Source organism: Epinephelus moara, chromosome 7 (assembly GCF_006386435.1).
Source record: "Epinephelus moara isolate mb chromosome 7, YSFRI_EMoa_1.0, whole genome shotgun sequence".
Classification (NCBI taxonomy): Eukaryota; Metazoa; Chordata; class Actinopteri; order Perciformes; family Serranidae; genus Epinephelus; species Epinephelus moara.
In genome coordinates this window covers 28,469,136-28,496,192 of record NC_065512.1, presented here as the reverse complement: position 1 = coordinate 28,496,192, position 27,057 = coordinate 28,469,136, and the positions used below count along the sequence as shown (strand labels likewise).

Here is a 27,057-nt window from a genome sequence, read left to right as displayed (position 1 = left end):
TCCCCTACTGAGACTATATACATATATATATATATATATATTTATAAGGACATAAGGCATCATTTCTTCAAGGACACTTTTGACACTTTTTCTGTTTTTCTGTTGTTTTCAACTGTGACCTTGAGTGCAGCCAATCACACACACCATGGAAGGTCTCACTGACATCTTCTGCACATTTAAAGACTGCAGGTCTTCAAGGCCACCTGATTACTGTAATTCCTGGGCTGCAGAATTAAGACCGTTGATCAAATCTATATTTTGTTATCTGACACCATGGAGCTATTTCAAGGAAAGCATCTGTAGCCTGCCGTGTCAACAATGGGAGATTTCGAGGAAAGAGGAAGTTGGTTTCTCAGTGTTACAGTACTTGACCTTGGCTGTCAAAGGTTGCCAATCATGGGCTGTTTAAAATCATACAAAATTCATTTAATGAATACGAATTGAAATCCATGAAAAACATTTTAAGTTTTGCCTTTGAAAAGCTCCACTCTCTCAGTCTGAACTACACAGTGAGTCATTTAGCTTCACATGTATCCACTATTGGAAATGTCTTTTTGAAAAGCTCCATTTTCTGTGGTGGGAAACAGCATCTTACACTGGTTGAAAGGCCAGAATGGACAGAAAAAGGTGTTAGCATTAGAGAGAACATGGTCTCAGAGATATACTTAAGTGGAATAATTACAGAAATCAATTGAGAAGACATAACATCAGATTGGAGGATCTTTATGGACAACTGTTCACTTTCAGTGCTCACTTTGGTGGCAGTCTGATAATGGATCGCTTTATTTGGTGAATGCTTTAATTTTGTTCACAGACATTCATTATATGTAGTAATTTGAAAGTAACTTTGATAAATTTGATTGTATAAAGGGATGTTGCAATAAAGGCCTTTTCATTCCCTCTTGGTTTGAACATTTTTTATCTCATGATACAGCCTTAAAAATCAGTGCTAGAAATTTCTAATAACAGAAAATGTGACTCCCTTCTTACACTCTTCACAAATATGAATTTTGGTATTAGGTAACAAAAGACAGACAGTTTGACAGCGAGGACAAAAAGAGGGACAAGATCCATCGATCCGTCCCTCTTCTGCTTCTTTTTTGTCTGCTGAGGAACATCCCTGCTGTATTCATCTCATCCTGCAGTGTGACACTGTCTGCAGAAAATGATGTGAAAATCATCAGATTACTTTTCCTGTGGTATTCTTTGCTGTGCTTTTTATAACAGTGACCATTGGAAACCACATCCAATGTTCAAATTTATAAATGTATGTCATTTATGCTATGTCAGTGGCATCCATGCTACTAGGTATTGGACACTGGATTTTCAAAATTATATAAAATCATTCATAACTCTTCTTCCTCTAATCCTTCCTGTGATGGGAAGAGTCATCCTTAGCTGTTGTTTTTTTAGTTATACAACAAAGCAAGCTTGGTTTACTTGTGCAGCTTCATTTTCTCAATTGGACACCATTTATTACCTTCAATACGGTATGTGGTGAACTAAAGATTGGATTTTAACATCTGTCACAGTGACTACAGCACCGAAAAGTGCCTATGACCTGCAGAAACCATCAGGACACAGTGGGGACCAACAGCCAGCTGTGACCTTGATCCAGTGTCACCATCACAGCATCACTCACATCTCACACTTGCCTTATAAATCAGTTAACGGATCATAAATCTAATGTTACACGACACAGGGTTAAGTACATGAGGTATTTTAGGGCAGAGCAAAGCAGGATGGGACACAGCTGTAATGATGGCATAACGACTTTTTCCCTCCTACTATATTTTTCAATATAATTAGCTTATGGGGGTTAAACTAAATGGTTGTGTGAACAACATTTCTGGGCTTGGTGACTGAAACTTACCTTGGCAAGAAACCTAAACGGAGATTTTTAAGCTGTCAATCATAGGAAATAATAAATATATAGAGTGAAAAATGATCAGAAAAGCTGCATGTGCACGTGTGCAGGCTGCTGCTTTTAAGTAGCTGCTCTTTTTTCATCCCAAGTCAAGCACCTTACACATCCCAATTAAAAATAAAACCTGATGAGATAAAGGCAGGCAGCAGATTGTGCCCTGCTGTCTCCAAATCAACACTTAAAACACCAACATCGCTGAGCAGCAGAGGGTGCGGTGGCCACTTGAAGCACATTTACCTGTATTATACTCAGCCAGCTTCAACTCCACAGCCTTTTTTATGTTTAAGCTTATGTGTTCAAAGCAACAGTATGTTACTTTTATTTAAAAAAGAATCAAACAAACATAAAAAAAATCAACTTTCTGTTATTATATATATATATATATATATATATATATATATATGTATATGTATATGTATATATGTATTTGCTGAAACTGTCACCATATCCTGACAGTAGTACATGAGACAGATAATCTGTAAAATAAAAGTCATATTCCTCTTGCTCTAATGCCACTGTGTTAGAGACACCATTACCATACCATATACCATTAGGAGCCATTAGGATTTTTTACAGATCATCTGTGTTGTGTACTACTGTCAGGATTTACTGACAGTTTCAGCAAATATGGCGAAAAGTTGTTATTATAATTTATATAATTTGGTGTTGTGTCTCTTAGATGCCTGTTGCTTATGGCCCAGCACCTGTTTTTTTTTTCAAAGCACCTACCTCACCTGGGCACTGTGGAGGTACATGCCCATAAACGTCCAAAACATGGAAAATAAGAAGAAAATTAGAAAATACAGGCAGAGGGCAGAGTATGTAGAAAAATCCACCACCTCACACTAGTGGGTCATAAGTGATGGTTGAGAGAGGATTACTTCTGAATGAGTCTACATATTGTTTTTTTTTTTGTTTTGTTTTTTAAGAAAATCCAGCATAGTATATTTAATAATGCAGGTTACTAAAATCTCAGCCCAGGAACATAACCACGAAGCAGTTTGTTGTGCAGATCATGACAATTTGTCTAGACAGGGATGGTAATATTTTAAAAACAATCCAATATCATTGTTTATTTAATATTTCTGTTTATAGCCTTTAACAAACACCATCTCCGATAAGTTAAATGTCACCCACTGGACAGAATGAGTCCAGTGTTGAGTTGCTTGGCCACGGCTAGTTCAGACTGTCTGTAATGGCAGGACAAAAGGTGGCCTTTTCAGAAAGACCAATGACAGAAATACTAATGAGAGACTGTATTGATTTACAGAGGCGAGCAGAACAGCATAGTAGTAGCACAGGACTTCAGTTCTGTGTTTGGATTCCTGAAGAAGCATCGATAAATGTATAACTTTTATCAGCTTCTACCGTCCAATGGGGATGCACCAACAGCCACAAGACACTGGTGACCAGTGATGGAGACAAATATGAGTGTAATTTCACAACTGAACAAGAGAGCAAACAACTCAAAGAGAACATTTAGTCAAAGCAATGAATGTACTTACTTTAAGTACTTCTATGTTTTTGTGTGTGTCTATGTGTGTGCAGCCTGCCTGTTGAATGCCAATGGCAGGGTGAATGTTGTCAGCTGTCAGCTAACACTGTGTCTCAGGGGTTCCCTGGAGCAGCCATATGGCCATTTGTCTTCATTCAGAGCAGCACTTCATCACAGCCAGTGTAGGCCCAGAAGAGAGGAGCTGCTGTGGTTGATTCAGGGTTCAGTCATATTTGGAGGATTTTTGTCAGTTATGTAAGCTGGTGACAGCGAATTGCATCACAAATTTCCAAGACATTACATGTGCGCTGATGGACCTCTGCTGGAAAACTAGCTGAGCACAGACAGTCGTGGTATGATTGTAAGCTCTGCCCACACAATGATCTTCGTCCATATAAATTTCAGGGATATTCACACATATAAGGAGTTTGAATTAAAGATGAAAATATAGACTTTTTGGGTCAGTTACTGGCAGTGGAAACAAGCTATCAACACAGCATTCACATATCATCACCTTTACAGTTAATATAGTGAACTTGGTAGCAAACAGTTGCTTATTTACACATCCAGCAGTTATAGAGCAACATGATCATTTATTTGAAGTCATGTTTGTGTCCATCTGATGAATGTAAGTCCAATACTCCCTTTGGTTTGGTCTCAATGACCTCCTGAGGGAAATATCTGGCTCTTTAGCCGCTAAAAGCTCCACTATGTGAACCAGCTAGTCGCTAACTGTATCTTTCTGCTGTTTGCTGCTGAGCAGGTTGAGTGAAGTGGGTTTTTACTGTTTTTTAATAGGTGCCTGCTGCAACTAAAAATGAGCTGCAGACTTGAGTGATAATTATCTGATTCATTAGTGCGAGTGACACATTTCACATTGTCAAACTGTTTTTACATTGTCATTTGATACAATAAAAATATTGATTATAGCTGCTTTGAGGACCTGTTAATGATTTGGGGAATAAGAGCAACCTGTGTTTTTAATTTTGCAGGATTTTTAAAGCCCCAGCCCTGTGGTAGGCTTTTGCTCAGAACAGAGTGTCATTCTAGTAGGATTAAAGAGGAAGAGGAAGTCAAACTGGAAAAGAATGTGAGAATAGTGAGAGAAATGTAGAAACATTTCACCTTGCCAATTATGTCTCATTATCTAGATGTGCCAACACATTGCTGACATACATGCTCACATCATCTTTGTAAATGCCAAGAGATCTTTTTAAATTGAATCTAAAATAATAACCTTCTGAGGAGTGCCATATAAAGACAGAGACTGATCAAAAGAATATGTCAGCTGAGTTGTTGGACATATGCCCTGATCTATCCGATGTGGATATCAGGTTGGAAAGAAATGTGCTCAGAAAGTGCTTAACTTTATAAATATCATTTCAACTTGTCTGCATTAAAACAGCCCAAATAAGGGGACAGACCAGCCATCGACTCTTAGAATGATTTGATTCAGAGAAAAGCGGCAAATAATTGGAGATCACAAAAAGAGATTTAACCTGCTGAGAGTAAAACCATCTCTCAGTATTATTCATATCCTGATTCATCCATTTGCTGAGCACAGATGAGTGACTCAGTGTTTTGACTTGATTGGTGAATCATTAGGTTGAGTAAAGACATTATCAAATCACACTCTGGTTCAGATTTCTTCTTCTTTTTTCTTTTTTTTTTTTTTTTTACATTTGAGACAAACACAGCAGAGCCTGGTGTAATGTGAACACACTTTAGAGATGTGTCTGAGTCACACACTAATGAATAGTTTTCCTCCTGAGGGGTCTGAAAGTTTAATTTTGCCAGGAGACAGAGACGAGGCTTTTGTTCGGTGGCATAGAAACAAGTCCCTCTGTTGGACAACATAGGGCATAATGAGCAGGTGACGTCAACACCTCAGGCTCATGGGACTTTTCCCGTGGAGCCTGGAGGTGGGTGGAAGAGAAGGAGGTGTGAAGCCAACAGACGATGAAAAAGAAATATGAAAATGAAATCAGAGAGATACTTGTTACCAGTAAAATATATATTACAACTCCTATATTATTTTGCATTTGATGGCCAAAAAAACCCAAGTAGGATAACATGAAGAATCAGCTTTTAATGCTCCCTTACTTAGAGTCATTGGCATCCATCATTACTGTATACTGTATTTTTGTGTATCATTTCATATATTCATGTATCTGTAGTGTTAGAAGGAACAAACCCGCACCCACATATGCCCCATGAGTTATGATGTTTAAACGTGATCCAAAACATGTGAACTGTTTGCTTCATTCCCCTCGCCATCAACTCTCCCCTTACTTGATCACACTGTGTCCTTCAACTGTGAACTGAGGTCAACTTTGGTAGAGATGAGACCATTTCAAATAGGCACTCAGACACATCAGCAGAGTTTGAGTGCATCGCGCCTAATTCATTAGCAAAAGCAGCTGAACTGTCCAGAAACCAAGTGAGATTTAATCTCAGTCAATGAGTGTTTTTATGGCAAAGGAGACTTAAAGTCTGAGGGCCTGTTTGACAGTTCCGCTATTTCTACAGCATCGCAGTTATTGGAAGAAATAATGTAAAGTTGGTCCTGAGTGTGCCGCTGTAGGAGAGGCCATAGGGTCCTTAAAATCAGAAGGATTTATCATCCCCTTGGAGGCAAAATGAGCCCAGAAAGTGTCGTAGCTGTCTGCCTGTTACGACATTATCTTTTGTCCAAATTTACACAATTGGCCTGATGATTGTGATGGACACTGTTGGCAATGCTCAGACTTAATATCTCTAGTACACAGTTGGATATTTTGGCCTATGTGGCACCAGAGAAGGGGTCACCAACTAGAATTACCACCCCGCTCCTGTATGCCTCCATTCACCAAGGTGGGTACCCAAGATTAGTGTCACCAATTAAGTATCTGACTAAATGTTTCCTCTTCTGTTCCCGAAATATGACGTTGAGTAATAGCCAGAAAAAAAGTTTTATGCAGAACATCATGATGTCAAAGTGAAAATGACCTTTGACCATTTGGATAGAAAATGTAATCACTTCATTATTTTATCCTATTAGACATTTGTGTGAAGTTTTGTCATAATTAGCATATGAATTGTTGAGTCACGGCCATAAACATATTTGGTAAGGTCACAGTGACCTTGACCTTTGACCACATAATTGTGATCAGTTTATTCTTGAGTGCAAGTGGACATTTGTGCCACATTTTAAGGAATTCCCTCAAGCTGTTCTTGAGATGCTGCAATCACGAGAATGAGATAGATGCAATGTCACAGTGACCTTAACCTTTGACCTTTGACCACCAAAATCTAATCAGTTCTTTGTCGAATCCAAGTAAACCTTTGTGCCAAATTTGAAGAAATTCCTTCAAGGTGTTCTTGAGATATTGCGTTCATGAGGATAAGGCAGACAAGGTCACAGTGACCCTGACCTTTGACCACGGAAAACTAATCAGTCCATCGCAGAGTCCAAGTGGATATTATGTGCTAAATTTGAGGAAATTCCCTTAAAGCATTCTTGAGATACGGCATTCGCAAGGATGGGACAGACCGATGGAGATACCTATTAACGTACAGCCCAAAAACATAATGCCTCCAGCCACAGCTATGGACAGTGCAGAGGCATAAAAACGTGTGTATCTACAGCAGGTTTTAGGGGGAAAAAAGAACATCACAAAGATATAATAAGTGACTAATAAGGCAATGCTTGCGTCACACTGCTGGTATTGGAAAAAACACCATGAAATAATTGTTCTTTCATTCAGTCATTCCTTCATTTCCTGTCCTGGTACAGGGTCGCAAGTGGGCTGGAGCCTATCCCAGCTGTCATTGGGCGAGAGGCAAGGTACACCTTGGACAGGCTGCCAGACTATAACAGGGCTGACACGTAAAGACAGACAACCATTTACTCTCACATTCATACCTTCAGGCAATTAGAGTCACCAAGAAACCTAACATGTCTTTGGATTGTAGGAGGAAGCTGCAGCCCTCGAAGAAAACCCGAGCGGACACGTGGCGAACATGCAAACTCCACACAGAAGGGTACCAGCCCCCACAGTGCTAACCACTGCACCACCGTGCTGCCCGAAATAAATGTCACAGTCCCTCAGCTGGAAAACACTGCAGGTATCCTCCTACTGGAAAATGTTCAGGTCAGTTATCTGCCTTCATGACCTAAAACCAGTTTTAGATCAGCTGGAAGGAGAGGCAGGTGATAAATCAGGTGAGGCAGAATGGTAACAGGAAACAAGCAGAAAACAGACAGGCTGTGGCACTGCAGACAATGCATCTGTCCTGTTATTGAAAACTAGGCTGAAAAATGTTTGTTTATGAATAAGACATGATCTAAGAATAGATCTTTGATAATAAAAATGATTTGTTTTATCGATGCTGAGAATAGACAGGACTTAAATATTTGTGGTTAGCTATCGGACACTGAAAATGCATGATATTTCCCCCCAACTGTGCGACTAGTCTGTCCGGCAAAATATAAACTACGTCATTAGTTAAGTTGGTTGAGACGCGTGCATATCCCCAGAATCCATGTCATATAGGTGATGATGTCCCAAACTGACAGCAAGTTAACGATAACAGCAACATGGTTTCAATGCAAAAAAAAAGGTTTGGTCAGAAAAATGAAACAGATTTATGGACACACTTTATTTAGAATTTGGCTGAAGAGAAAACACAATGCTCTGGAGAGATGCCCTGTGGCTAAAAATTAGGTGGGAAGAATATAACCAGCCTTAAACAACACTAAAAGGCACACCACCCTGTTATTAGTGCCACAGTAGATTAATAAAGCATAATGTTGATAAGTCCTAATGTTAACTATATAAAGTTGCTAATGTTACAATTCAACTACATGACGAAAAACAACAAAAATATTTTAAAGACAAGGTAAATCTAAAATAGCTGCCAAAATGAACATTGGTAGGAACAGATTTTAATTGAATTTTAATTCCAAAGACTAAATGTGTATCATTATTTGCGATGTACAGAACAATAGCGTAGGACTGAAAATCACTCAAAAGCTAATCAGCCGTGAGAGTGTCTGAGTGATAGTCCCAATTCCCCATGGAGAAAGGAATCACCAGAAGTCCTGGAAGGTCACACCATTGGTCTTTCTGTCAATAGTCCACTCAAATCAACTCTTAGAGGTCACTTGGCTCAGGGCGCAGGAGCAGTGACACATCATGAGGAACGAAAGCATGTGGAGGAACAGAAATACAGCTGTCTTCAGGCTGCTGGGATATCATCAGAGGTGTAAAGTAACAGTATTAATAATATCATTGATTGTATGCGTTGTGCTGTTGAGACCAGCTTACATGATGTGGCTATTGATCTTGTCCTCTTCTGCTGAATATTTTAAAGTGTTGGAGTGTGTTATGCATGTTTTATGTCTATATGTGTTTTGTTTTACAATGTGCTGTATGTCTGTTAAGTGGAAAAATATAATCAGTATCATTTTACTGAAATGAGCTCATCCCTCATTTTCACTACAGAGACAAAATAAAAGGCATCTACGACTTTGACTCCGGATAAGAGGTAGAAAAAGGGCAGTTCTTCAAACACAGAGCTCTTGGTATAGCACAGGGTGCAACGCAGCTATAATTTAGTCGCATTAGAGATACGCTACATGATGAATGTTAATATCAAGTGTAGAGAGGCCAGTACTGTATGTCAGAGGAGACACACCTCCTCAGATGCATTACAGTCCTTGGCTGGAGAGGATGAGTTTGGGGACTCTCATAAATAAATAAATAAGGTGAATAATGGTTGTTCGTCTCAAAATGGATGTGAAATGCCTGCACAAAAAGGTTAACAGCTTCTAAATAAGGACTGATGTTTGTCATGGTCACTGCAATAGGAGCACAGCATGGCCGACAGCAGCGGAGCAACCACTCAAGTCTAGCCTTGCTTTCAGTGTGCACAACAATCTGCTGGCCGTCATTAATGCATGTTGTTTTTCTTATTTTTCAAAATTGGTCTTTACTGACTATCTTCTCTTTGTTCTGTGGCAATATATAAAAAGAGACAAGCTGGGGAATACAGCAGTAATTTTCATGTCAAAATGTCTAAAAAGGCAGCTGTGGCTATTTGGTGGTAAATTGCTCTTCAGAATGAGTTTATGTCGTTGTCTGATCTGTTGTGTACATATTTGCTGATTTATGCGTTTATTAGAGACTCCAATGGTAAAGAAATGGAATGAAATGAGGTTAGGGAGGAGAGGGGGAGCAACAAACAAAGGCACTGGTTGGACTTGAACTGGATCTCTTGGATGGATTGCCATTAAATTCTGATGAATTGTAACAATTTCAGTGATCCCTATCATCATCCCTATCGCTATCATCATGTCAAAAATCATATTTCTCCAATAGGTTTGGTACCTGCAAGACTAATGACATTCCCATCAGCCTCAGCAATACCTTGTGTTTAATGCTGATTTGCAAGTGTTAGCATGCAAAAGGAGTTATTTCGTGCCGTACAAAGTCAGTCATCTACCTTATCACTGGCCCTTGTGGTAAGTCATATGTTGGAAAAACTAGCAGAATGCTGAAAACTTGTACTGGCAAACATAGGAGTACTATAAGATGTAAGAACCTGAATTATCCAGTAGCAGCTCATTTTGTTGAATTTAATCATCCAATTTCCTCCCTAAGATATATCAGCATTGAAGAGGTATCTCTCCCCCCTAGAGGTGGAAACTTGGATGTCTTACTCTCTAGAAGAGAACGCTATTGGATCCATCATCTGAAAACCCTGTCACCTCATGGATTAAATATTGATTATGACCTAAGATGTTTTCTCTGAAGTAATTAATTGTCTGTGATCAGTGCAAATCTTGAAGAAGGCCATGTGGCCGAAACGTTGATTTAAATAAACTGCATATGGAGCCAGAGTGTGCGACACTTTTTTCTTCAACTGATCTTCCTCCAGTGATCAGCACCTCAAGAGTATTTGGTGTGCGTTTTCTCTTAAAATTTGTTTAAGCGTTAGCATGCTAACATACTAAACTTAAGCCATATTTATAGTTTCCGCACCTGCAAGGATCTGAGAGGATTTCGTCCATGTGATGTAAATGTCATGATCCTCCCCAGTCCACAAAGGTTTGCACAAACCTCTAAGCAAATGTCTGTCTGCAGCCCATTTTTTGTGACTGTGTATACTGTATGCATAAAAAGTGCTAACTGCAAAAGCTGTAACTTCTTGTTCCACACTCCAGTCCAAAACACTGCAGTCTGTAAAGTTAGTTATTTGACAGACATTCACTTCAGCAGCATCTTCTTAGTTTCAGTTTCACCCGATGTCAGCAGTAGGAGGACCGTAAACTCACCTCTCAATCCTGCAGTTCCCTACTGGGGGCTGACACAGAAACACTCTATTGTACTATAAATGTAGCCATGTCCCCTTCCCCATCCCTGTTCCCCCTCCCCATCCATGTGACTGCAGCTCTCTGCAGATGTTCAATGCTGAAAGCATTTCTTAGCTTTCAGACGGTGAACGTGGTAAACATTATGCTTGCCTTATAGCTTGCTGGCTTTTAGCATTCATCTAAAAGTAAAGCTTCATATAGCTGCTAGCATGGCTTAGTTTAGACCCTTAGTGTTGTTCAGAGCTCAGATGGCAGGAATTTAAGTAAGGAGTCTTTAGTGAGCAAGCCAGAGATACAAACATGTGGAAATATCTGCAAAAGCTCAAGTCTAAGGGAAAGCAGTTGTCTCAAATGTCCCAGTTTGGAGTGGGTATTTCCCCACACAGCAGTCAGTGTTGCTGAAAACTCCCTCTGTTGGCCATGGGAGAATGATGTGTCCTCCCCGATACACAGGAAGCTGATGAGGAGTTATTTTTACCAGGCAGTGAGGAGCTTCACCAGGATGATATAAAGGGGTTCCTCCCAAGGGCCTAGCGTAGCCTTGTGTTGAGTTTCGAGCATGTGTCTCCTGATGTATACTAACATTAGGAAAGATTGGTAAAGGCTATCTTAGCTGTTTAAATAGCAAAAGAATTATGGATATGGACAGTTTAAATTTGGTTTGAAGCAGCCACCGTGGAGATACATGGATACGCCACTGTGTAAAATGTGCAGTGCTATCTCAGCTCAAGCTGTAGTGAGCTTTGTAATATTTTAGCTGTTCAACCATGTTTAATTTTGTCGGCTGCAATGTCTTCCAGATATAACAGTGCTGTACCTGTTTTAATAAAGTGGCTGAAATCAATGGCGTTAAAGAGAAATTACAGCCTGCACGTACAAACCACTCATTTCATCTTTTATCTTTCAAATTCTTCGCTCGCACATCCCACACAAAGATGAACGGATTGATAAATGGACAGATTAAATAGTCCCAGCTTCTGAGGAGCTCTCCGATTTTCAAAGCAGGTGATGAAAGCGAATTGAGGGCTGACTGACAGACAGACAAACAGGGTCGATCATTGAGTCGTTAATCTTCGGGCTTTATTGGATGAAGAGTGACAGAGACACCTCCAAGCAATCAATCCTTATGTAATCTTCTCAGGCAAACCTCGTGCAGCATCAGTCATTACAACCTGGCTTTGTGAATCTCCACCCCCCCCACCCCAAACACACACACACACACACACACACACACACACACAAAATAAAACAACACACACACCACACCCTTCCAAATCCTGCCCCAGTGAAATTCCGCTTGCTCCCTGGATGTCAACCTTAATTCCCTCTCTGTTAAATTATTCTCTTTCTTTCACAAACAAATGAGCTCACATGCATGTATGAATATTTGTGTCCCAATCAATAGACATTAATGCAGGATGGGAAAACACAACAATAAAGACATCCTCAAGAGAGAGGTGACAGTTAATGTGTTTAAAATCCAGTACCCAGATTTAAATTCATTAAAGCAGATGAATCTATTACCACCTCTTGCTACGCCATACCTGATCTTTAGGGTCCCATGTTTTTTTTACAGCTTTGTGGCTTCCCTGCTGAGTTCTGTTCACCCTCCCTGTAACCCAGCCTATCTCCCCACACTCAGGCTTACCTCTGCAGATCAATGGCACAGCACGAGGTTTTTAATTGAGCTGTCCTGAAGGGCGGGGGATGTTTTAATGAGGCCAGGTCCTGTTTTCATCCTGACCTTTGAGGCTCTGCCCTACAGGTGTCCATCCTCTAACTTTAAAGGAATGTATGGGCTTGTAGGGCTACCCCAGAGGTGTCAGACCTCACCAAGCTCCTCAGCAGAGCTTGACATTTTCACCTGAATCTAATGCGCCCAGTTGGGTTTTTTTTCCACCTTCGCCATTACACAGGATTTGGTGTACCTATCACCAGTGCTACCCTGCAGCAAGATGAGCAGGATGTTCTCTAGTCTCATGTATAAATGATGTATAACAAGCACATCATCAGCACCAAGCACTTTTTCTGGTGGAAAAAAGTAAGTAGACTTATCTGAGATTTTTCAGTCAAGTTACAATTCTTGTCCTGTACCACCACAGACGCTAAGCAATGTACTGCGGTGGACGATGGCAACAGCAAAATGTATTCTAACTACCTAAAAAAAAAAAAAAATCAAGATTTTGTGTACGCTATATTTAGAATATTTTCACCACTTACCTTGCCGTCAGACAGCACTTTCAGACAGCGAGCTAAAGCTGTTATATGCTTCCCTCAAAGCAACCAGACTCCTTTGACCAAAACAGCAATTTCACCTTGCAGTACACGAGAGTTGCTGGTTGCTTAGAACAAAGTAGTTTCTGGTCTACCAACCGTACACCAGAAACTATCATGTTCTGCAACTAGCTAATGGCTCGCTTGGATTAATCAAAGTCACAAAATAACACAAACAAACTAAGCAACTGAGGCAGCAGTAACCAGCAACTCTCATGTTCTGCAAGGTAAAAACATTATTTTTATAAAAGAAGTCTGGTGGCTTTGAGAGAGCATACACTCAGCAGACACTTAATTAGGTACACCCTGCTAGTACTGGGTTGGACCCTCTTTTGCCCTCAAAACTGCCGTAATTCTTCGTGGCATAGATTCAACAAGATGGTGGAAACATTCCTCAGAGATTTTCGTCCACATTGACATGATAGCATCATGCAGCTGCTGCAGATTTGTCAGCTGCACATACATGATGCAAATCTCCTGTTCCATAACATCCCAGAGGTGCTCTCTTGGATTGAGATCTGGTGACTGTGGAGGCCATTGGAGTACAGTGAACTCATGTTCAAGCCGACAATCAACATTGTCATGTTCAAGAAACCAGTTTGAGATGATCTGAGCTTTGTAACATGGTGTGTTATCCTGCTGGAAGTAGCTATCAGAGGATGGACACGGTCAGCAACAATACTCAGGTAGGCTGTGGTGTTTAAACCATGCTCAGTTGGTACTGAGGGGCCCAAAGTGTGCCAAGAAAATATCCCCCACACCATTACACCACCACCACCAGCCTGAACCGTTGATACAAGGCAGGATGGATCCATGCTTTCATGTTGCTTACACCAAATTCTGACCCTACCATCTGAATGTTGCAGCAGAAATCAAGACTCATCAGACCAGGCAACGTTTTTCCAATGTTCTGTTGTCCAGTTTTGTCCCATGTGAATTGTAGCCTCAGTTTCCTCTTAGCTGACAGCTGCTGCTACTGTTGCTCTAGCCCATCTGTTGTTGGTTCAGACATGGTCTTCTGCAGACCTTGGTTGTAACAAGTGGTTATTTGAGTTACTGTTGCCTTTCTATCATCTTGAACCAGTCTGGCCATGCTCCTCTGACCTCTGGCATCAACAAGGCATTTTCACCCAGAGAACTGCTGCTCACTTGATATTTTCTCTGTTTCGGACCATTCTCTGTAAACCCTAGAGATGGTTGTGTGTGTAAATCCCAGTAGGTCAGCAATTTCTGAAATGCTCAGACAAGCCTCTCTGGCCCCACAAACCATGTCACCTTTTAAGTCACTTAAATCACCTTTCTTCCCCGTTCTGATGCTCGGTTTGAACTTCAGCAGGTTGTCTTGACCATATCTACATGCCTACTGTAAATGCATTGAGTTGCTGCCACGTGATTGGCTGATAAGCTTTGCGTTAATGAGCAGTTACTGGTTTACCTAATAAAATGACCAGTGAGTGTTGAGGGCTGTCTGACAGCAAGGTAAAGCAGTGAAAATATTCTAAATATAGTGTACACTTACACTGATATTGATTTTTCTGTTGTAATATGTTTTTGCTGCTGCTCCTGTTCACAGCAGTACAGTTGTGACAGTATAACTTCCTGTTTTTCCAAACTGGGGGTGTGCTGAATACCATCTACTGTAGGTAATAAGTGTGTATGGGTAAGTACCTCATACAAAACCACTTTAAAAATCCCTTCAGGAACGTTGACAAATGTGTCAGCTGTGTAGCTGCAACAATCTGCGTGCCAAAGTACAAACATGATATTGCACGTACCTATTTGTCACAGCCCAGAAAAAACTAAGCCAAACATGACTTTAAAATTCAAGAAAACTTTGACAGCTAAAAAAAAAAAATCCAAACCAGCAGGTGGTCCAATCTCCTTGGAGCTGCTTGTAATTAATCTTTGGCCTCTGGAGTAGTAGCCAACTTATACAGCAGACATGGAGCAACATTAGCATTCATTTGGAATCATGTTTCAGGCCACCTGATGAATGTTAATTATAATATTCACTGGTCTGTTAGTCTGTTTTTTTTTTGTTTTTAACCAACTCCTGAGATACATATCTGAGTATTTAACTCCTGGACGATGTTCAGAGAGCATCAGAGCATTTTTGCTACAAAAGGCTACCCACGGGGAGATGGTGTGAGACCATACGGTAAATCTAAAACCAAAGCAAGAGCTGAAGGGGGCTTGAAAGCTCTGTGGAACTGTTGGGTATGAATTTTCAATAATTTTAGATTTTGAGAAACACAAGTCCCAGAATCAACTGCAGCAACCAGTGTGTAAAAAGTTCATGGTGACATAGATTTCTATCATAATTGGTATGGCAGACAAACATTTTCATTCTACTATGACAAAAATACCGCCATCTATAGTGAGGATCTTCAGCTCAGGCTTTCATGGCAGAATAATAGTAGCAGTGTTAATATAGTTATTCAATGTGACACAAAAGTTTGAGTGTGCCTTATTATCATCTATAACACATCTAAAAAAGAATACTTTTAACATCTCTAGCAAACGTTACCAATCTGGATAGGACTACAGCTCAGAAAATACTCATTCTGAATTGTTACAGGGTCAAGGTCCAGGCACTGGTCATATCCATGGCTACAAGTAAGGTGTGTAAAACCATACAATAGCCTGTTTCATCATCTACAGACCAGCACTGGTGCAGATGTGATGTGATAATGGAGAGCACTTACAGTTCTTATGACTGATGTTCACAAGTCTGGAGGGCTGATATTCAGGCTCAGCAAAAGCCATTTTATGGACACTCCATTAGCTTTCCTCTGGTGCAACCCACGGGCCAGAATGTGACCTTTACACACAAGATTCTGCGTATCTACTGAGCAGATTTTTATTAAAATTGCTCTCCTCATTCATGCTCCTGAGGGGATAAACCCTTTTGGTTTTAGTTGTCCTCCCTCCAGCGCCACCCTTAGGACAAGCTCCCTTTCTCCCATGGCTGCTCTTCTCCATCCCTCCTTATGTCTGCTTCATCAAGCATGTTTATTATCATGGAACTAATCTCTCTAAACAGATATCTGCATATGTATGAAGACTCTGTAAGCAACCAGACATTTTGTTATCCGAGGCGTTCATGTTTCTGTTACTAGTTCAAGTGGTTATGTTTGTGCAGGCTTTGATGGCATGAAGGTAAACAGTAAGAGTGGAGAACAAAATTAAGTCTCCAAACCCACAAGCTATGGTCTGATGATGATTTTTTTCCTAGCTTTTTTAAATATCTGCTTATAAACCATCATCAGACCAACAGCCAAGATTGCTAACTGGACTGTAAACAATGCCCAGCACACAGGAGAGGACATTTTGGCTTTGATATCCTTTATCTGTATATCAGCTGGCTACACTTGAACCCTGAGATATTAGATGTTTTCCCCAGAGGCTACATCATCGTCAGATCAATAGCCGATGGGATTGTCATGAGATTGTCATGGAACACAATTAACATTGCAGCCTACAGTGAATGTCTGCAACCCAGGATAGCTGGCCTTTAGCTTTTTAGACTTGTTTTTACAATGTTGGAAACATATTCAAAAGTCAGCTTTCATTGGTAATTGCATCACACAATAATTTAGACAAAAAAAAACAAAAAAAAAACAGTTAACATTATGTGAATAAATGTTAAGATTGAGAATAGAATAAAATCACACTCTAGAGTAGTGGTGGGTGATATGGCTCTAAAATAATATGATATTTCAGGGTGTTTTTATGATAACGATATTCTTGACGATATGACAAATTAGTAAAAAAAATAATAATGGTAATAAAAAAAAATTACCATTAATTTAGGAACATATACTTGCAAAAAAAAAGTGATATAGTTTTACATGTTTGCCTTCAGATATTCAGTAAAAACTAAAGAAAAATGATCTCTCATTTCTTTAGGTTGTAAACAAAAGTGAGAAGATGAGTGAGAGTGAGATTTAGATTCTATATACAATATGAAAAGGTAAACAAAATAAAATCTACCACAAATTACACATTTAAACAGCTCCCAAATACAAAAAAATGTACCCTGGGATCTAAATCAACAGGTGACTTCCTTCTTTTAGCATAATCCTGAATGATTGAGGGTTTTTTTTCTTATTGGACCTTTATGCTCTGTCATTTCTCCTCTTATCATCACGCTGTAACCTGTGACAGGCTGTTATGCTACCAAAACTATTTCACATTCACACATATGTAGTTTTTTGTCGAGTAGTAAGCGTCACATAGGTTTATATTACCAAAGGTTTATGACAAAATCACTTGACGACACTGACTCCACACTGACACTTAGAAGAGGGAGAGATGCTGTGCTGCTGCCAGAGGAGCCGCTGAATGAGTTCCCTCCGAGCAGTAGAACAGTCTGAGAAGTCCAGGGCTGTTCATTCAGGACACCCAGGCCTAACGACCCCACAGTTTATTCCACACTACTGAAGCTGCTCCTCGTTTTGGAACCACCATAAAGTCTGTAATAATTTCGCATTAAGCCATGCTTTTTATGGCCATAGGCAGCAGTATGTCAATATGTGAACAATTAGAAACATTGTGCGTATCACAATATGAATTTTTCATATCATATTAAAAATCATACCAGTATTATCGTGAACAAGATGACATGGCACACCCCTACACTAGAGCTGTGAAAAGTCATGTACAATGGTTACAGCCAATGGTTTTCCTTTTAAATCTGGTACATACTGCTCAAAGAGAAAGCAGAGAGGGGTGATTTCACTACAGCGGGCACCATGACAGGTTTAACAATTAACATTTGATTTGAAAAAGCTTGTTTTCTGTAAATGCCAGGCCCACGTCTGCATTCAGTCTTTGGCTTTGAGGTGAAATTGCCCCCATTATGAGTAGGTGACCGAGTGCCGTGGGTTACTGTGGTTACGTCAAAGCAGTCATTATTTGGTAAGCCACATAACAAAATACCCTAGATCCTGCTGGAGCCCATCTGGAGAAGTACCAAGAGTGTGTTTGCCCAGTAGGGACTGCCTCAATGAATAATTGTCACCTGAATGTGACCCGACAAGACAGAGATGGTCTCACTGGGGGACAGGACCATGGAGTGGAATGGTATGAAATACATGTTATTTTTCCCAAAGCCTATTAATCTTTCTCTATTGGGGGATTTTTTCCCTCCATTTCTCTTGAAATCAAGCTTTCACACATGAACATGTTTATAATCTATCTTTGTATTATGCTGCACCATCCCTGATAACAGAATAAACTAACACATTGACAGTTCTGACTGGACTTGTCTCATCCTCCATCTGAGAAGACAAATGTCACAGTGCCCCCTTACTTCTATACTCCGAATTGCTTCTAAGTGTATATGCTAACACACAATGCTTCCATTCATCCCTGTACACGCATAAACACATATTGCTGAACTGCAGTATATTTTTTTTATTACAGATTGTTAAGAAAAAGACATATTTTACTGTAAACCACAACAGTTCATCCATTTTCTCTTTTTTTTCCCTCTAGTATTCAACATTTGCCTGAGATGAGCTTTTAAATCCAGTCTGATCTTGCTTTAGAAAAACAATATTCGGCACAACACCAGGGAGAAAGCAGCATGTCAGGAGCACAATGATGGCAGCTTCAGTCCTTCGGTGCTGCCACGTCTTTTGGAAGTGCTCACAGTCAAATGCACAATCGATGTAGTTATACATGAGTCGGACGAAAACTGACTGGAGGCATAAAACATATGCTTGTGTGTAGACAGCTGTATTGATGGTATCTTAAGTGTATCTGGTCCGTCAGACACATGAGAGACACATGACTGGAAAACACAGCTATAAACGTGACTGGTGGAAACAACCGGTTAAACTAAAATAAAAAACAGAGACTAAGAAGAAACAAATTGGCACTCTTCCTCTTCTCCTCTTCTGGCTTGGTGACTGAGAATAAAAAATACTTTGGACAGAATACTAAAGGTGTGATCACTTAGGCAACACTGTCAGCATGCCCTTGATTCTCATAATGCAAGAGCATGAAGCTGACTGTAAATACTTCTTAAGCAGCATCTTGTTGGTTCTACAAACATTTTCTCAGGTGTCACCATTGTCAGTGTAACAGAGCAGAAGTATACTTTAGGGAGATCCTAGCCAATCCACCAAATTGTTTGATAATCTGTGTGTAAATGTCTGCAGATATCAGTGTGAGTGCGTATGTGTGTGTTCAGAAGTACATGTCCTGGAAGAGGGTTTGTCCCATTTCAATGTAGGCCTCCTTCTCCTGGGCGGACATCTGCTCCACCAGCTCTGGCCTCTGGCTGACCTCACGGTATGAGAACTGCCTGCCTCCCACCATCACCATTGGCTCATCCCCCACCTCCTCAAACTCATCATCGTCCTCTTCATCCTCCTCCTCGGCGGCCCGATGCTGTGCAGCTGTGGCAAGGGGAGGATTGGAGGGAGAGGCGTCATCCGATTCGCTGGTGTCACTCTCGGAGTCGCTGGCATTTACTGTGGTGGAGGTGATCGCTTTGGTGGCAGCGCTTGCTCCGCCTCCTCCTGCTCCTGCCACACTCCTCTTCTCATGTATGAGCAGGGCACGCATCACTTCCTCATTTTCATCCGCCTGACCAATTCCCTGACCAGCCGCTCCATCCTGGGCTCCAGGAACAACATCACCTGTGGAAACATAACAAAACTCATTAAAATTTGAAATATATTCACTTCTGAAATCATTCTTTCTTCTAACTTCTACCAGAACAACATTTTGAACTTTCTTTCTTCTGGAGCTTTGCCACATTTAAAACTATTTCTAAGCATTTATAAATAATCCCTGGAACGAGATGCCTATGATGGTGTGTTTAGGCTCCTATTTCACAGCCTCATCAAGCATTACTTACTGCAGCTCAGTTCCTGAACAAAAACTTTAATGGAACCACGTATTGGAGGGGCTGTGGGACGGAGAAGCAAATTATATCATGTGTTTTGGGAATGCTCTGGGATTTACCATTATAGAGATACAATTCGTGAGAGTGGGGAAAAAGTTCCAAAAATTATGATTGATTTTTGTTTTCAGGTCTTCAGGATGCCACAACAGCTTCTAAGCTTTTCTACTACCAACATTAGCAGACTGATTCGATGTGCTGGAGGGAAAATTTTGTGATAGAAAAATTTTCATCTACTTTGAGACTCAAGATGGACTGAATTTATCAACCCTTTGAGAACAGATTTCAGGTAAAAGAGCATCAGACCGTTGTCAGGGGCCGGGCAGCTCTGCTACCGGTCCCTCTTGTTTTTAACCTTTTTGTTGTCGCCAAACTACTACTGCTCTTGCTTCTTCTTTTTCTCCATCTTCTCTTTTGAAGTTTAAAACTTTGAGAATTCATAACAAATCAGTCACGCATGCTACAGCTTTGCAACTTTTACCAAGACGTAGCCACAAATTTCTACACTTAGCAGAAATTATAAAGGCCATCAAACTGTGAGCATCATTAAAACTTAAAAAAAAACTCCTACAATTTTTGCTCAATTGATACCATATTTGCTACATAGCATCTTCACACTGTCCTCCACAAACTATCCAGCCAGATTTTTAACATATAAAAAATTAAGCCCACAATGCATCAAAATGTTTTGTGTAAACAGCACTGTAAACAGCTACTGCAAAGTATTATTAAATGAATGTCCAACATTTATGAAAAGAGACAAAATTTTCATGTCATGGTTGAAGTAGTGTGGTGAATTTTAGAATTATCTGAAAAACTGAATTATACTTTGAATTCTATCCTCGTGTTAACTATAGCAGTCAATGGAAATAAAGGCATAACTAAACATTCGTTTGTCACTTATGGAACAAACATTCTTTGTAAAAAAAAACAAATAAATCACAGACCTCTCTATGTTGTCTAGATGAAGTACAAACATTTTAGGGTTTTATGTTTTGGTCCCCAGATTTTGCTGCAGAGTGAGAAGTCTACATTCATGCTACTCTAGGGTACAGGCAGCTGCAGACACGGAGGCAGCTGCCTGCAGGAAGAGAGGCCTTACCTTGTAAGGCTCTGAAATAACGTTATCTTCTGTTTTCTGTTTAGAGGAGGTGAATTTACAGCTCATCGCAACTTCATACGATACAGTCTCTGGCTTTTGTTTGATATCTAGTATTGACATAAATGTGGTTGCACATTTCCAATTCATCCTTAGCTTAGTTAGGTTGTTTACTAAACTATGTGAATGTCTCTGTCACACTGAATGTCCCGCTGAACCCTGTTCAAACTCTTAGAATAGCAACAAACAGTCAAATATTCATACTGAACAGCCAAATCTGATTCGACTGTCATAATTCTGAATCGGATTCAGCCCTAGAGATCAAGCCCTGGGTGGCTAATGCCTACTTGGGCATTGGCGTTTCTCACAGCAGAGGTTTTGACTTGTCATGGTAAGAAAAGCACAGGCGTTACAAAAAAAACACTGACAATGGCTCTGTTCGATTCAAGTGCTCCAGTGAGAGTGACAGTGAGCAAGCATGCAAGACTCAAGGATCCTGAAATCAAAGCAGCTAAATGAAGTCATCAATGTCATTATTAACACCTGTGTTGTTCCTTCTGTGACAAGTCAAAATGTTTTCAGTGAAAAAGGACTATTGTGCTGTGTGGATTAGAGACACAGTGTAAAATGTAAAACACATTCTACCTGTTGGTGTCCTACTCAAATAAAAATAAAAACCTTTACCTTTGGATGTCATGTCTGTTTACAGGCCCCAGAGGGCGACAAGATCATTACAGACAGATGCGCAGAGACACACCTTAGAGACAGGTCATTCGGAAAGCATAACTCATGCAATTTCCTCAGGAATGGATTTTATTAATGAGCAATCCATGCTCAGCCATGCACTAATCAAGCCCCTGATTATTTCAATTAAGCAATTATGATTCAATGGGAGTCTGGCCAGGCCTGATTGCTGCACGCCCTTGGGTGGGGAAACAATGTCAGCATCAGATAGCTTGGTGACAGAAAGAGATTACCTGTTTTGACCACAAAGAGAAAAGGGATTGGAATTTAAGGTCATGAAAAGGTGTGGGTCTAGCTTGGGCTTGTCTCTGTCCATCCCGATCATCATCTTACTAATGGAAAACCCCGTTTATTTAGTAAGCCTCACCACGGACAGGCAATAACTTTTAAGATTAATGACAGTGAAAACAGCATCTGAGGGTGGGAGGGAAATTAATGTTGAATTAAACGTCTTCCAGTGGGGTGGGAGATCTCGTAATTATGGCAGAAAGAATTTGCTTGAGGTGGAAAAAAAACTGCACCAGTGTGGCATTACTTCACATTAGTTCATAGTTTCTTAACTCACAAAATTAGATTGTCATCTAAAAAAAACTGTTTGAAATTGATGCAAGTTTTCCACGAATAAAGCAGCCAGCAGAATATTGTGAAAGCTTCACATTGAGGGGTTAGTGCTCGATGACGGGGTGTTTTACAAGAAAACCTCACTTACGGTTTTTGAGGATGTCAGGCTCGCTGTAAGCACCCTGCACGGTGCTCTGGGTCAACCAGACGGGCCTCTCTTTGGGTGCCTTGCCTTCACTGGCCTGCTTCTGCTGGTCTTCCTGCTCCTCCATGCTGATAACCACATTCTGGGTGTACAGGTCAGCGTAGGATGAGCCTTTGTTAGCCCAGGCTTCGCGGTGTGGGCCGCTTGAGTTTGCTGCTGCAGCACGTTCACGGCTGGTGGAGAGATTCAGTAAATATCCTTTAAACAATGATCTACGACCATTTAATTATATGTGTAAACATGAAAAATTGAGAGTGTGTAATGCATTCAAGCTAAAAATGTTCCACTGCTGTGGCTTAATAGAAAAGAATTCCATTGTGGCACAAACACTTATTAAGTTGAGCCAGTATCACTGAGGCCATTATTAGAGTTAACAGAGGTGAACTCCTATTTGTTGTCGGTGAAACTGCTCCAGGATGTGACTCTTGAGGACTGGCGTGATGCTGACTGAGGGGAATAAGTATTTAGAAGTAGTAAGTAGTCTGTGAGGTTTGTTATAAGCTGACCTCTGTTTGAGGGCAGGAATCTCAGCAGGCTCCGGCTCCAGCAGGTCATGGGACAGGTTAACGTCTTCAGTCTCACGAAGCAGTGCATAGATGGGTTCGATCTGCTCATTAAAGCGAGCGACTAGTGTCCTGCCATCAGGACAGACAGATGCATCCTCTTCTACCTCTGTTTGGCAGAAGGTGCAGCGAAATGTACCTTTGGGTTAAGAAAAAACTATGTTTAAAACAAGTAAGCTAGGATGTTCTTGTAACTTACCTGGCTGAAGAACAAACCCACATTTTCGGCCATATTAGGCATCGCCTTTGCTTTTAGCCCAGGCTATAAACCAGCTTAGCAAAATCTACTTGCATAGAATGGCATAGCTGGAAATGTGCTGTGGTTTTCGTCACATTAAAGTGAACACAATGGCATGACTCCACAGATAAAGAAGTAGTAATGACTACTTCCTCACTGTGTGTGTGGCCTTTAATTTTTAGATGTACTGTATATATCACACATGGCACACATGGGGTTTTATATAGGCTACTATATATGTCCACTTTTATGATCAAATTGTGGATTTGTGACCAAACCCGTGAAACTTCACTTTCCCTTATCATTCAATATTTAGCTAAGAAGTGCAAGTCAACCCAAAAATAACAATGCCTTGTTGTTTATGACACTGCAGGACAATATTTTCTGATGATAATTTTTGCATTGCATGGTATTTGAGAGGGCTTTCGGACCTTGTGTGCAACACACACACACACACACACACACACACACACACACACACACACACACACACACACACACCTTCCTACCAGTAAGAAAAGGGCATAGTTGGCCATCTGCTTCTCTGGCTGATTTCAGTTTCAATAATGGGAACTGTTCCAGTATTACACAGACCCCATGTCTGCCTTGTGTCTGTGTGTATGACAGAGAAAAAGAAAATGTGTTTGTGTATGCTTGGGGGTGGGGGGACAGAGAGGTCTGAAATGCACTATGCCTATGTCATTTAAGGACATTTATAGCATCTATATATATAAAAAAAAAACCCTAACTTGCTGGAAACAATATAATTACTTTTTAGAAGTGAATTCAAAGATTCTGATGCCGGAGAAATTGTTGAAAGCAAACAACATGGATCAAGGTGGAAAAAAGTCTTAGCAATCTTCTCTTTCAGTAACACACATCTAACAAAGCCATGATCAGTGCAAACTGATGCGAATGTTGCTCTCTATAACAATGAATGAAAGAATATAAACAGGATTACTTCACCTAGTATTAAGGAGGGCATGGCAGTGTCTGCACAGGTTTGAGACAGGACAAATGTTCCCTTTGGCGCTCTATATCAAAAACTTAGCTGGAATTTCACCTTAAGTGTGCTGAGATTTGAATTTCTACAAGTCTGAAACAACCCTTAGAGAGTGCTAACTGATCACAGAAGAAATGGCTAAAAAAATCTACATTTTATGTAAAACTAAAAAGCAATTATTTTTTTCAGCCAGCTGGGGTGGACCTACATGTCAGGTGGAATGAGTTAAAAAAAACAAAAACATGCATGTCCTACAGAGACGAGGGTACATTCACACAGCAAAGTGTGAAAAGCTCAGAGCTAGAGGGTTTTCAGCTCTCCTTTGTGGGTCAGAATGAGCTGGGAGAGCAGTAATGTCATTTCCCGTCGCTGTGAGGTCAAACTGAGTGTTGCTGGCCCTGAAGAAGCAACCAGTCTGTCAGACTACCATTATGTGAGCTTCAGGTACACTCTTTGTCAGCCCCTGTCAGGGTGCAGGGTTGCTGCCTCACAGCAAGATCTGATACCAGTTGAGGTATTTTAAAATAAGACAAAAGTGCAGAGGAATTCAATTTAAATTAAATGTGCCACAAGGGAGATGCTTCAGGTTTCAGAACAGTACCAGGAAGCTGGGAATGCTGATTTTTCCAGCATGTAATTTATACTCGCTATCAAAAGTATTTATCCAGTGTAGTGTTATTGTCCGTTTTCTTTCCTCAAATTAGTTTTTTGTTGCATTTTGGGCTATAATATTTAAGACTGATAATCCCTGATACTCCCTGTGGATCTGCCCACAAACTTAAGTTTCTAGTCTGTCAGTCAGACTTTAGCGTGTTGTCTACGGATCTGGGAGGTCCATTATATTCTTCTACTTTATAGCATTTGGAGCCAATGAGCAGCTTTCCTCCACAACTTCTTACTTATTGATAAACCTTAAATCTGGGCTCCTCAGGAAACTGTGGTGGCATTTTGGACGACCTTACTGTCTTTTATAGGCTGTAGTGGTCGGTACCAACCATGCCATGCTTGCTTGTCGGCAAGGTGGTTAAATAACGCTCCAAAGTTTGGCTAGGTTTTGGATAAACTGGCATGGCCATTTTCACAGGGGTCCCTTGAACTCTCACTTTAAGATATCTGAATGAAAATGGGTTCAATTGTTAACCACAATTCTCCCATTTACATTTAAAGTTAAAGAGTAACTTAACACCCCCTGAAAATCCTGTCTTTGCTGACCTCCAGTGGTTTAACTTTTCACTAGGCTGCAGTTAATCATAAGACCCGGTGACATCACTGTTGTCACTGGGTCCACCAACCACATAACATGAGTGATCTTAGGTGTGGTCAGAGGTCCAATCAGAGGCTTGAAACCTCTACCAGCGTGGACAGAAAAATACTGCTTTTCAGCCTGGTGGTGTGTTTTAAATGCTTGTGTAGCACAAGCTCTCTGTGTCTCCTAGCAACAGTGCTGGTTGACAGGTAATCAACCTTTGGATTGGCAGACAATATAAGCGTGGTGCCTCGTTCTGACAGACTCAAGAATGAATGCAGTTTATGAATGAATACAGATCAGAGGAAGTGGTCTCTTTAAAGTATGGAACACACACAGCCCTCATCATAAGCACAATATTCTTCTGCAGCATTACAGTCAATTTAACTCCACATTTTCACACATTTTTTGCAAACAACACAAAGCCACCAGACGACTTGCTGACAATTAAATCCAAACCTTGTACATTTCAGTGGGCCTATCTGATCCCCATTCAACTGAGGAAGTACTGATGACTTGAGTGAGTCAGTCATGCCTCGGTTACGTCAATCAACCTATGACTTCAAAACCGAGCACACGTCTGTCTACCCTAATGCTATAGTGATTTAGTTTTATCTTCCCTCTGAATTCTGCATACACCCGCCCACACTCTGCCTTGCTGGTTGCTTCTCTTACTCACATGCCAAACACATGCACAAGCACGACACAATGGATGGCTCCTAGTGATAAGTAAGCGATGTGATGCCCATTTAGAAGCAAGGACTTGGACAGCTGCCAGCCCATATTGAGGCAGAATGAAAATCAGATTTTACTTTAGGCCTTTTGTTGTGATGGCAAGTCATTTCAAACAACCTTGATTTTGTGCTACATGGAGGTATTCCATTGTACCTAAGACAACGGAAAACCTAAGAAATTCTCCTGTGTCCAAAACTCAACTAACAAAACGTTTGTTCAATTCCTCTGTTTAATCTGGGCTATCCAGCCACATTAGCAAATATATGAAGTGGATTACTTATCACATATTGATATACGTGTCATAGGTAGATTGAATTTAATATTTTCCCTTGCCTCTTATTCTTTTTGGAAATCTATTTTTTTCTTCTTGTTGAGAATATGCCAAGGCAGGGTTCAACGCTAAGGTTTTCTTTTCACTTGCCCGGTCGGGCAAGTTGGTCAGAGATCTACTTGCCCGAAGTCAGTTTTTACTTGCCCTATAAAAATTGTTTAATTTAAGCGGCTATCAAATAACAAAGACTGCAGTTATTGTTAGTGGCAATCTTTGTCAATCGTTCTCCGTCTATAATTTTGCGCCCTACTTGAGCCATGCCCACCTCTATTTATTTTTCACCCCTCTCTCCAGTTCTGTTGTATTAACACTGGGTTTAATATATTTTGCTTCCATCTCTCTGCCCTGCTCTACTCTACTTCA

The 27,057-nt window shown here is 40.5% G+C and overlaps 1 protein-coding gene across 2 annotated transcripts in view; it reads right to left on the bottom strand.

The window, feature by feature from the left end:
• Positions 1 to 18,461: 18,461 nt before the first annotated feature.
• Positions 18,462 to 27,057, bottom strand: part of gtf2e1 (general transcription factor IIE, polypeptide 1, alpha) — a 12,334-nt gene continuing 3,738 nt past the window's right edge. For both annotated transcript variants that reach the window (XM_050049245.1, XM_050049246.1), the window contains exons 4-6: positions 23,085 to 23,280; positions 22,522 to 22,751; positions 18,462 to 19,703 (exon numbers count right to left, since the gene is read on the bottom strand). In XM_050049245.1, coding sequence (XP_049905202.1) covers positions 19,249 to 19,703; positions 22,522 to 22,751; positions 23,085 to 23,280 — 881 coding nt within the window. In that variant the 3' untranslated portion in view covers positions 18,462 to 19,248. The remainder of the gene's footprint in view (positions 19,704 to 22,521; positions 22,752 to 23,084; positions 23,281 to 27,057) is intronic.